The sequence below is a fragment of the Opisthocomus hoazin genome, chromosome 5, assembly GCF_030867145.1.
Source record: "Opisthocomus hoazin isolate bOpiHoa1 chromosome 5, bOpiHoa1.hap1, whole genome shotgun sequence".
Taxonomy (NCBI): Eukaryota; Metazoa; Chordata; class Aves; order Opisthocomiformes; family Opisthocomidae; genus Opisthocomus; species Opisthocomus hoazin.
Window position 1 is genome coordinate 10,344,449 of NC_134418.1, and position 12,788 is coordinate 10,357,236.

General features: G+C 36.1%; 1 protein-coding gene across 1 annotated transcript in view; it reads right to left on the reverse strand.

The window, feature by feature from the left end:
* The window catches only part of POLN (DNA polymerase nu), a 110,098-nt gene that overhangs the window by 95,649 nt on the left and 1,661 nt on the right, over positions 1 to 12,788 (reverse strand). Inside the window, exons 2-6 of the mRNA XM_009934767.2 lie at positions 9,321 to 9,382; positions 5,634 to 6,122; positions 4,974 to 5,164; positions 3,032 to 3,144; positions 1,235 to 1,392 (exon numbers count right to left, since the gene is read on the reverse strand). Of these exons, the coding sequence (XP_009933069.2) occupies positions 1,235 to 1,392; positions 3,032 to 3,144; positions 4,974 to 5,164; positions 5,634 to 6,122; positions 9,321 to 9,382 (1,013 nt within the window). The remainder of the gene's footprint in view (positions 1 to 1,234; positions 1,393 to 3,031; positions 3,145 to 4,973; positions 5,165 to 5,633; positions 6,123 to 9,320; positions 9,383 to 12,788) is intronic.

Here is a 12,788-nt window from a genome sequence, read left to right on the forward strand (position 1 = left end):
GAACAAGTCAGTCTAAAGGCACCAGAGATGGCTGGGGCAAGGAAGCCAACTAGACCAGAAGTAGGGCAGGAAGGAAATAATACTTCAATATTTAACTCAGAGCTGGGAATCAGGATAACAAACTTGAGTAATGAAAACTAAGAATAGATGTGATACATGAAGAACAAAAGGCTGAGTCAAGCTAGAGACAAGATTAAGGATGCTGACTCACAAGAGGGGACATCACATACAGAAATAACCAACAAGTCTATAGCTTCTGCCTGTTTGCCTGTCCATCCCCTACACTAATAGCTTAATTCATGAAGTAGCTTCTGAACAACTGCAGTTTATAGCTAGTGTTTTAAACTGGCTCTGGTTTTCTCAGAAATGTCTGTACTGATACAAGTGATCTCTGTCCACACTCTAAGTCCACTTGACATCTGTGGATTTGTATGCTAGACACCCTGTAATCACATTACAATACTTGTGTTTGAACAAGCAAGGGCTCTGACAAGTGAAAGGTTTCAAAAAGACATCATTTAGGTTGCTGCACATCTATTTTTATCATTCAAACAACTTCTGAATGTTAATGCGTCCAGAGTAGATCACCACAGCCCAAAATACAAATACCAAAGTTTTACAGCATTCAGTAAAGAAGTTTCAACAGACAGTAAGACATTTCTATAGTGCTGGGAACAGCTTCTTAAAAAGTTCATCGCACGTTCTCTCTTACCCAAAATAAGATTTCACAGATACTTCATACATATGCTTGAAGGTTCAAATTTCACTCCCTACTGTTCCTCAGCCTATGATATGGTGTCTTTACCAGTTGTGAAATTCAGCAAAATTGTTAATTAATTAACTAAATACAGGCTACAAGTTCACAGAAATTAGAGAACAAGGCATTAGACATTTTGAAAAGGAAAGCTGGAAATCAGTTTGCAGGGAGGTGGAAAGAAAAAAGATCAGATTATACATCAATTAATATTGTTACTGAACTTCACAGTTTTGAAGCAGAATTTTACAGCTGTTCCTGGAGAATATGATCCCCTCTTGATAGAATGCAGTGAACCCTTCCCTTCTCCCCCTTTTTTAATATCACATTTCCAACAAATAGCATTAACACGATAATTCTCTTTCATCAGAAAAACATTGTCTTTTATTTTTTTGCAATATTTTCAAAGCAAAAGCAGTTCTTTCATAGTTTCCTTCCCCTTTTAACACAACCACAAACAATTTAAAACAAACTACTTACTGATGCATTTCTCAAAGTGCTTGTATCTGTGTTTACTGTTCCCACAGAAAAAGGCTTTTCAAAATACTTCTCTATTAAACATTCAAAAGAAGGAACTGTGTCGCTGGGGTTTATCAGCCATGCCGCGATCCTTGGATCAAACACGACACTATCAGCAACTGCAAAAATAAGTTATTCCTGACAATCAAAATATTTAAATTATCTCCCATAGTGAGAAACACCTTTAAAGTTTTGCCCATCTTTCCTGTAGACACATATCATAAATAGACAAACATTTACACTACGAAAATGCTGAACATTGAATTTGCAGCTGTAACAAACAGTCAATATAATGACTACATAGGAGTAAGATCAATACCGAATATTTTAGAAGAGTGTTTTTGGTTTGTTTGGTTTTTTTTGGGGGGGGGGGGGTTCCCCCCAAGTTTCAAAATGTAAGTAAACCTTCAGTTCTTGAGATTGGCTGTAAAAGCCTCTTTCTTATCACTGAAAATTTCAAATTGAAATTTTTCTTGTGAGTGTCTCCCTCTGGTACAGTTTTGTTGTTGCTGTTAACTTGACTGACATCCACAAAACTGCTATTGGGGTGTTAGGGGAGAGAAGATTTACTTCCTAGCAATTAGACTTCTAAGATCTTTAATGTATATATGAATTCACATCTAAGTGCACAAAGCTCTGTTCCCAAAAATCAGAACCTTTTGTCCTGTAGGATTATATGTGCTTATACTGCACTTTCTCTGATGCTCACGTAGACACATAGGATGGAGCAAGCCTAATGCTGTTCCATTTCCCTCTTAACTACAATCTCAAGATACGTACTGGAGTACTACAAGAGGAGAGAGAAACTAGTAACCAGAATGCTTTGTAATATATTCAAAGATAGATCTAAGCATCCTCCTCAGTAACCCCAAGTTCACACGACAACCCATAGATACATTTATAAAGAACTCCATGCTACGCCACCTTAGAGACTCAGTTACCTGGAAGCAAACTTCAGTGTCCATAATGCAAGTTACAGCTGCAGGACTATTCTAAAGAGAACCAGGTTTGTTTACCTCCACTGATACAACTGTTGCTGAAAAGAACTTCACATGGCTGCTCAGCAAAAGTTAGGGAAGGAGACATCTTGCCCCTCAGTCAGCCTGAGCTCTGCTGAAGCAGCCAGATAACCAAAAGTTATTTCATCTGCATGATCTCATACCAGGATTTTATGTAGCTCACAATCCTTTTCTCTGAATGCAAACAGCTATTCACCTCAAAAACTAACAGAGGCTGGAAAAAAAAACCAAAACACACAAACCACATTACATTTATATATTCTATCATCTGTTCGTAGTTGCTTTTAAGTGCATACAAGAGTCTTATTTGTTCCTATCAAAAAACCAAGGACCCATTCAAGTGATTCCTAATTCTGACAACTGTGAGCACCTCTGGAATTTATTTTAGCCTTTCCTCTTGAGCAGATAAAGTTTTTCTAGGGAACATGAAACATGAAGCAGTTTTATCTTTTCAGCTATAGTCAAGACTGTGTTGAGAGCTTTTGTTTCCACTGAAAGCTATCCTTAAGTTATTCAGTGATTTGATTCCTTCTCTGAGAAGAAATACATCATCTTGACATGCCAAGCCTCTGGTCACAACCTCCCCCAAGAAGGGTGTTTCTCTTCCATGGTACTAAAACTGTTTTCCAATATATTGCTTCACCACCAATCTAGTTAATTCTACACCTAGTGATTTTTACAGAAACATCAAAAGCGTGGAGATTCTAGGATTAGACCATAGGTTAGATTAGATAGTTACCTTGTTTCCAGCTAATTTCGTTACCATAAACTTGAAGTAGAGTCCTCAGTAAATCTTTTGCATTGAAGCAAATAATCGGAACTTTGCAGTGTAACATTTGAAACAACACTTGCCTGCATAAAAGTAGTTCATTAACACACACTACATTGCTACAAGATTTAGTGAATCTATTTACTTTATACATCTAATTAGCACCTAATACTAGACAATTAACACAAGACAATGCTTTATTCCTGTAAGAACAGAATATTGTATTTGAATATTAAGTTCTCAATTCAGTAATACCTGAAGCTTTATTCTATAATACTTCAAACATCCCAGCAGATAGGTCTAATCACGCATTTATAAAGAAAACAAATCCTTATTTGACATTCAAAATTAAATGCAATTTTAATGCGAAACAGCAACTGGCATCCCTGTAAAACTTTAATGTACGCAAATAAGATCACAGAGGCTTCTGAGTTAATGTAGTATTGTAAAAACATAATTTAAAAGTTACTAGACAATCTAAATTGCCATAATTGTCTAGTGTTAATATGCTATTTAAATCTAGTATACTTCGTCTTTGTCACAATTTTCCATTCCTTTTGAAAATGTCTATAGCTCCCACATCCATCGTATTTAAATAGATTTTATGAATTATACAGATATTAGTATCTAGATTTTACTAATTATTTGTGTCTTCTTTTTATAAGCTCTATTGTGAGCAATATAGAAAAAAATTTTTTTTTACAGAGGTTTAAAGTTTATTTATCTTTGGTGGCATGAAACCACAGTACCAAGTTTTTAAACATATTAGAAATTGTATAGATCATAAGGTATTATTGTATACAGTGTAGATCCACTATTCAACAACCACACCAATCTTACATCATATAATTTCCTATAGGCTTGATCTAAATGCTAATATTCAACTAGTTTATTATTGAATTTTTACTGTTCATATGTAAATGCTTTATTGATATATTATTTTCAATTCAGAACAATGTATATTCAAACTAACAGCATGTTATTAAACTAGTTGTCATATTACTCAAATATTACAGCTTGAGAAGTACAGGTAAGTGAAGTGATTTGTTTCAAGTCACTATGGAGAAGTGGCAGAGATGCAACTAAAAAACAAAACCAACATCTTGCAGATTAATCCTTTGTAATTTAACAACCCTAATTCAGCAGTTTACAATAAAGCAGTTACTACTGAAAGTCATAAAATACTCCAGAAGTTTTAACCTATGACTTTCATCTAAGAATCAGATTCAGTTCTCATTTCTCTGTTTATGGGATACTATTTCAAAGTTCATAGTAAGGAGTAAAATTGGGTTTTGGTTATATTAACTGGAAGTTTAAAACACAATCCAACTTTTTTTTTTTTAATTTAGTCTAACTGCTACGCAGATATACCAAGCATCTACTTTAAAAAATTATCTTGTAATTTTGATGTAATGCTACTGAATATTAGGAGAACTTCATTTGGGATCTCAAAAGCCATTAAAAAACCTTATTCTGCTGAAAAAAATAAAAATATTAGTAGAGCTCAAAAAGCATATTTACTGTAATTACATCCATCAAAAATGTACTAGATAAGAAATGAAGTTCAGGAAGTGGAAGATAAGATACAAGAAAGATAAACCTAGATGAGTGATATTTTTTGGTGCCATATAGCTGTAAGCTGTTCATAAAGGATTTCTAGGTGAATGTAAACAGTTCCTACCAGAACCTGAACCTAGTTCTGCAGGGCTGCAGTTAGTAATAGGCTGAGCAAAGGAACAGTCTATTCTTATTTGGTTTATATTAGCCCAGGCTCGACACAGAACTAATACAGCTAATATGAAATTCAATGAGCTTGACCTGTAAGGAGATCAAGCCTGTGCCATGTAACCAGCATCACTGTTGCTAAAAGCATATGTAAAGCAAACCAGTATTTTTTCCTACATACTCTCACCAAGCAAATTTCTTGTGAGCCTGTTGTTCTTGTTCCCAAAGAGATGACCAATCAATTTTTAAATAAATTAATTTATCATTTTCATTAGCAGCATTCCAAGTGTAGTCAGTTGAAGAGTAACTGGGTGGGCAAGGGTGATCAGTCTGATTCTTCACTAACACAACAACTCCTTTTACTGACGAGGTTAAGACCTGTTAAGTATAATTACAACAGTGTTTCCTCTGACAGATTTTATGCAATCCTATAAAGAAAATATTTTACAACTTAAAAGCTATTACATACACTACAGTTATTGCATACACCATTGGCACAGTAGAGGAGCATGAAAGTGTTGCAGCCTTGAAACAAAAATCCAGTGACAGACATAGTAAAAAGCAGGAGAAAACATTCTAATTCAAACAGTCTTACTTCAAGTATGCAAATGCTTGTTTAGCCCAAGTGGTTTCATTTTTTTTTTTTAAGTTTCACTTGCTAACTAAAAATAAAATGCAGTCAGAAGTCCTAAGGTTTACCTCCTTCTACATATATATTTTGGTGAGCAGTAATACACAAAACTGGTACAGATTCTAGGCTCCCAATGAACATGGTTTTATGTCTATCAGCCATATGCACAGTTCAAATGGTTCTACAAAACTGACTCTAAACAAAATATTCACTAACCTGCTCTGAGTTGAGCTGTGAAGAACCATCCTGAAATATCATAGCAGTTACAAAAGCCACAGCCTGTTCTATAGTCCCAAGCAATTGTCTTTTTTCTTCACATCCCAAACTCCTGATATCACAAGGATAATTATCAGAAGACTCTGTTTGTCCAGAAGTACAGTTGTATCTTCTTTCATGTGAAGAAGTGTAGGTCTTTACAGACAATCTTCTTGTTTTCTCTGAACAACACGTAGGCACATCCTGCTTTCTTTTAAGGGGAAGAGCTATATTCTTTTCACTATCCTTCAGGTTTTTTGCTTCTACTGAGAGATTTCTTTCTCTGTATCCCTGTGTTGGCAAGTCTAAATCCTGGTAATAGCTCACTATTTTGTTATCTTGACAGCAAAGTATGTCATCAGTATGTACTGTCCTGACTATTTGACCAGCAGTACTTTTTTCAGGGCTGGCAGATGTTTTTAATAAGGCAATTGTGGAATCATGAATCTGCTGGAGAAATTGGAAATCTTTTAGTGAAGCAATTATTCAACTTATTAGAAGAAATAAAAATACACATACATGAGTTAATTTAGATAAGCTCTGAAGGAGTGATAATCTATGAAAAAAATTGTTGATACTAACAAAATAAAGAGTCAGTTTAGGGGAACCACATTACTGATAAATACTTTTGCTTTATGTAAAGATTATTTTGTTAATTTATATTGCTCACATCCAAAACCAGACTGTTCTTTAATCTAATACTAATCCAACACTAAAAATGGCAGATTAACAACTGTAAAATACATCTAGTCCAGTAGCCTGTCTCCTATAGCGACTGGGTTATTAGTGATCTTTGTCTGAAGAGAGAAGACACCATTCATTCCCATCTTCAGCTTCAACATTCAGAGCTTTTTTCACAACAGCTTAGTTTATTAAAGAACTTTTGACAAGGGACCACAATGACAGCTTTGGCAATTCAAGTACACCGAGTCAACTGGATCTCCACCAATTTCTTCAAACAACTTACAAAATTGTAAGACATAACAAAAATACACATGAAAGTCACACTAAAAGTATTATCAGGTGTAACTCACTCTGCCCAGAAGAACTTTCCTACTCCAGATAGTCCTTGGATCCCTTTACAGCAGCATGCTATTAAATAGCATTAAGCAAGAAGTTGCATGGTAACGTTATGACTACTCTTCCATCCCTGATTTCCTTCAGAAATTTCCTTGGTGTGCTACTGGCCCTAGTGTTTACTGTTTATTTTGCTAGTTTCTCCTACAGCCTCTTCAGCTGAGACATTTCTTAAACAAGGACTCTGGAATGGCAACCAGCAACCTTTCCAAGATTCCCCAAGGTAAATGGGTGTTTAACTACCTACAGATATACAGAGTTGTACCTTCCCTCAATACTCCTCTTATGCTTTGAGCATCAACAGGTCTAACAGGAGCTGGCAAGCTTTCAACTCCTGAGGCATTTGAAAAAATGATGTATTATTAGTGATGCATTTGCAAGATCTTTCTCATAGTTTGTTTGTACTGTACTATTGTGTATTTACATTTAACTTAAATGAAGCAACTAGAAAAGAATACAAATTGTGTTAAGTTCAGCTTTTTGCATGATGACATTTTTTAGAAATCTCCTTCATACTGTCACTTAGCCACACTACTTTTTTATGGACAGATTTTAGTATTTAAGTCTCCAATGTTCTGTTTTGAATAAATCCCTATACTACCTACAAATGTTTTTTTTGTTTTGGCAAGGAAATTCCATGTATTTTCTTTTAAAAGCTCATCCATTTTTATGTAATTTCCTTTTTTGAAATGAAGCATTCCTGTAGTGACTCTTTTAATGCCTCAGAAAGATTATCATCTTTCTCAGAGCATCTTTCAGCAGGAAGATGTTGAACCCGATCTCACACGGTATCAAATAAAAAACAATTTCTCTTGTGAGTTCTCCAACCATTCCACAAAGCAGTTGTCTCCTAATTTTTAGTCTCAGCATCATTTATAAGCGTAATATTCACTCACTCCATTGAAAAGTAACTGAAGTCTCTCATAATTACTGTATTTTCTGCTCTTGTAGCACAGCTAGTCTTCTTCAGTACCTCTGCTGTCATTACCATTCCAAAACCTAAGGACTTCTCACTTCAAAAGAACAAGTTACTGCTGCACAGGGCTCCCACCCATTCCCCAAGACAACAATTTTCACTGATCAAAGGATATCATCCATCTCTATTCAATCTGTATTGATTGAGCAAGCCAGAACGACAAAGCAAATATATATATTTTTTTTTTCCTGGTTTTGCAATATTCCTCAACCCGGTTCCTGTATTCCCAAACCTCAGAACTATGGAGTCAAAAGATGAAAAAGGCTTAGACTGCTTAAGATCATACTTCATAGGACCAACTCTGCAGCAAAATAAACAATAAAAGTACATTGAACAGGTTCTAAGTAAATAGAAAAAGGAGGCTAATTAAGCTAATTAAGCTCTTGCTGCTACAAAAATGAATAGCTGTTGTTCTGAACAAAGACAAATTAATTGGACTTAGGCAATGCTAATCAAAAAGTGTACACTATAAAAAGCTACCGTAAATGGAAAAACAATACCAGAAGGACCAAATGTTTAAGAGCTGTAGAAAGACAACCAATACACTCAAGTGTATTCTCCAGTCAAAATGCAAATCGTTTTATTGTTTAACACAGCAGAATTTTAATTACGACACTCAAGTAACTATAGAATCAGGAATAAGCAATTCTCTTTTAAAGGTTAAAAAATAAGAACAAAGCAATTTAATAATTAAGTCAGAATAATACAGCTGGAACTACAATTAACCACAGAGAAGCAGCAGCTTCCAGGAAGAACTGATTTTCTATTAGAGATAATGACATGGCTGTAAGGAGAGAAAACAACTCCCGGGATGTAGTTTCATAATTTATGTGGATGTAGGAAAATTTCACTAGATGCAGTGAGTCAAAATTAGCACCTCGAGATTACAAAAAGTGGTTTCACTCCTATGCACAGCTGCATGTCTATCTGTAAGCCAATTTAATTTGTAGGAAACTACCCCACCCCACAAAAGAAACCAGTTTTCTGCATCTTCAGCAGCCTGAATGGACTTGCTGAAGTGTGCAACATGCACTAGAGTCAGAGTAAGGAAGGCTGTGAAATTTGCAGCTGGGACTTGCAGTATCTGCAACTCATCGATAAACTCAACGGATCTTACAATCACAGCCCAAGTTGGGGCTGCTGCAGTTATCAATTCCCATTCTTGTTCTGACACTCACTCACACACACATTAAACCAAATTCAGAGACGATTAAACCAAAAATCGAACTTCCTAACACAAAGTATTTTTCCATGCAAATCAGCTCACTCTATGATTACGTGCTAGTGATTGTTAGTGACAGAGGTTTGAGAACATTTTTAAACCCTGGTAAATATCCAAATGTGGCAACCTCGTTTACTTCTGATCAATCTGTCACAAAAGACTAACTTCCTATGAAAAAGATAACAGAAGTGGGGCCAAGACTCTCATACGTAAATAGATGTCAAATGCAAAATAAGGCACAGGAAAGTTATCTGAACTATAAGTGTATCCAATATATTGTGATAAAGCTTGTTATGAAAGAGTCAGTCTATAACAAATTCAAACCTGCCACAAAGAGTGCTTTTAGTGGTCTTCAATCTTACAGTATGCTTGCCTTTTCACTTTTCAGATGTGCATCCTTATCACCTAGTTTATTTTCCTTTGTCTTCTCTATACCTTTAAAAAAAGAATAGGAAACATTTTGCAATACAAATGAATCTGAGAGCAGTACATATAACTTTGGTTACATACAGTGTCATACTACTGACACTTTTACCAAACCTGAAATAATTGCAACAAAATTTTCCATGACAACCATTTTTTTCAAATTAATATCATTCATGGTTTAAAGGGCCCTGCGGGTTCCTAAATGTGCATATGAAACACTGTGCTCTGCCCTCATTAAGAAAAAATTAATTCAAATTTGCTACAAGGCAGACAAACATTTTCCACAGTATTCAGAAGAGGCGTTACTATAATACCATAAATATGTATATTTCCTTCTTTCAAGAAAACACATCCCATCATGGTCAAAGTAAAGCTGGGGTCATGGGCAAGAACAAAAAAAAAAAAAAAAAAAAATCCCCAAAAAACAAACTCTGCATACTTCACACAGTTTAACTGCTACCTTGGAATTGGGTGGCATTATTCCACAATAGTTTTCTTCAGTAAAACACTATTTGCAAACACATCTTTAGCATATCATGCCCTACAGAGAACTGACCATGCTTCATCTGCAGAGGGTGATTTTTTCACACTGTTCATGCTCACAGTAGAACAGGTATTGTGAGACCAGACAAGAACAGAGAGCAAGGAGAATTCAGGCCTATCAAGCTGACAGAAAGATAAGGTAATGACTAGGACCACAAGAAGCAGGACGGCTATCAGTGTCGGGTCTAGGACAGAGCCCTGTGCCCAGCACAGCTGTTAGTCTGGGCTCACCACTGAACTACCAGTGATATTTAGCCTACAGCTCTGAAAGCAGACAGATGCTGTAGTTTAAGGAAGGCTTTGTAAATGCACCTCAGGACTCTGCATGATGCTAAATGAAACAAGACATGCCTTCTCTATTCTGCCCTCAACACTGCCCAGTAGCCCCAAGGAGAGGAGAAACAAGTGAAGGCTGGAATAAAAGAGCAAGGGGCAACAGGCTAGCAGGAATTACAAACTCAGTAGGTACAGGAAGAGGAACAGGGGAAAAAGAGAACTCCACTGAAGTTAGGGTCTCTCCAGAGTTTGCTAGTAGTTAGGATTCCTTTGTCTCTAGATTCTTTTACTGCCTAGCCAAAAAGACACCTCATGGGCAAAATACGGATTTTGTCCCCTTGTAACTCCTGGTCCACACCAAGTACAACACTCCACTGCTGTTCTCAGCTATAAACTTTGTATTACCAGCAGCAAGACACTTTCTGAATGTTACATGCTGATGACCAACATCAAACAAAGCATAAGGTGATCTATTTCTACTTCCTGAAACGTTTTAAAAAAAAAAATTATGTCTAGGTAAACCAGGACCCTGTACTTAAAATACTGAAAAAAACATTTTCAAGGACTAACTAGCTAATTAGTCCTAAGCTTATTACTTCACAGTATTACATGTAGGTTCATGTTGGTGTATGTGTATAATCAGTTATCTCCAGCTCAGACTTCTAACCAGAGCTGTTAGAACAAACATGGCTTAGCTGTATTTGTAGCTTCAAACATTTATGTTTGTTTTTTTTAACACTTCCTACAATAAAATTATAATTTAAGAATGATACTAACCGAGTTTTAATTCGGTGCCTTTAATTGTTTCAGAGCTAGATACGTTTTCTTGACAAATTAACCCTCCAGAGAAGATGAGGATTACATTTCTCTCCTTCAACACCCAGTATTCAGTATGACACGTACCTGAAAAGCTATGTAACCTCAAATTTCTGGTTTATGAAAAACTATCACCAGATGGCAGTAGAAATCCATCCTTGCCTTCAAACTCCTCACAGCTAGATGGAACCTTTACAAGCTGTACCACCAAGATAACAACAGAATTTCACCCACTAGTTCAACATCACAGATCTTTGTCCCATTTGAACCCAATATTTACTTTCTAAAGACAAACAGGTTTTCCAGTAAGTAGAATATAATATTTAAAGACTATCAATAAAATACAGCTCAATGCAGCTTGAAACAGACCAACTAATATGACAGGTTTTGGTTTTGTTTCTAAGGGAGGCAAACTTTTTCTTCCCTCCAGATCCACCCTGATCAGCTAAAGCTACATATACATAGGCAATTTCCTAGAAGCAATTCAAATAAATTTGTTCTTAAGCCCGTACACTAGAAACAATTGTAATTACTCCACAGAAAACAAGCAAGAAAAGCTAGTGATGTGACCTGCCGCCACCAAATGCTTATACTGTTCTTTCACTCCCCAGTGAATAAGGATTTAGCAGCACTACAAAGAAGACAGCAAGCTCATTTGGCTAAAGATATCAGACACCTTCATAGTGTTTTTCACAAAAAGAGAATCTGTAATTTTACAGCTTGACAGAGAGTGAATGGATCAAGAGTGGACAACAGAACATGACACAGATACCGCACAGCACAGAGTTCCCCAGTCCAAGACAAAAAACATTGCATGGGAAAATAAGGAAGGGAAAATGACAACGTAGCGGGAGAAGTAGAAAGGCAATTAAACTGAGTCAAAAAATTAATCTGGTTTTCTTTAAAACAACCTGGGGTTTGGTCCAAATGTACCATTTTAAAATAAACCCATCCCACATTTCTTCAAATGCGTATCACTGATTCACACAGCAATGAACTACTACCCTTGTCACTGCTACGCCATCAGGCTCCACTGATCCAACACGTTATTGCTGAAAGAAGAGCCTGAACTATTATTTACATAAAACCGAGGCTGGAACAAGCACCATGTACACAAGAACAAATACTAGATTCAAATCCCATTGACCAGATAATGTTCCAGGATCTAGTTCTCAGGAGAAAACAGACAACTGAAATTAAGCAAAACTCTTCACTTTCTATCTACTTCCTTCCAGAGCTACAAGACTGGCAGACTATGAAATGCACAGAATTGAGAATAAGAATTCCATCTTGGAAAACCTCCCTAGTACCCACAAATTCCGAGTAAGATTTGCTCAACAGTCAAAGATCTGCTGAGGCACTTTTAACATTACCTAATTTGCTCTGCCACCAGGACTTTTGTTCCCTTTTCCCCCTAGAATTTCACCAGGAATAAGTTGCTAAGGAAGATGTGTTTAAAGCACAAACACGAGCCTGGAGAGTTCACAGGCCTTCTGGCAAGTTCCCAGTACCTCTAGTGATCTTTAAATATCTAGTCCAGAGTCAAGTTAACTTATACATTTAATTCACAATATTAGTTAATGAACAATTTGAAATTCTCACCTAACATCTATAATACATAGTAGGATCAGAAAGAAAAAAAAAAAAAAAAAGAAATTGAGGGTACTGGTAATATCCTAGGTTCCTTGCACTCACATAGTATTATTTAATCACAAAAGTCCCAGCAAATGTCAGAGTTACAGCTTAATTTCTCTTCTAAACCGGGAAACCTGAACTCTGA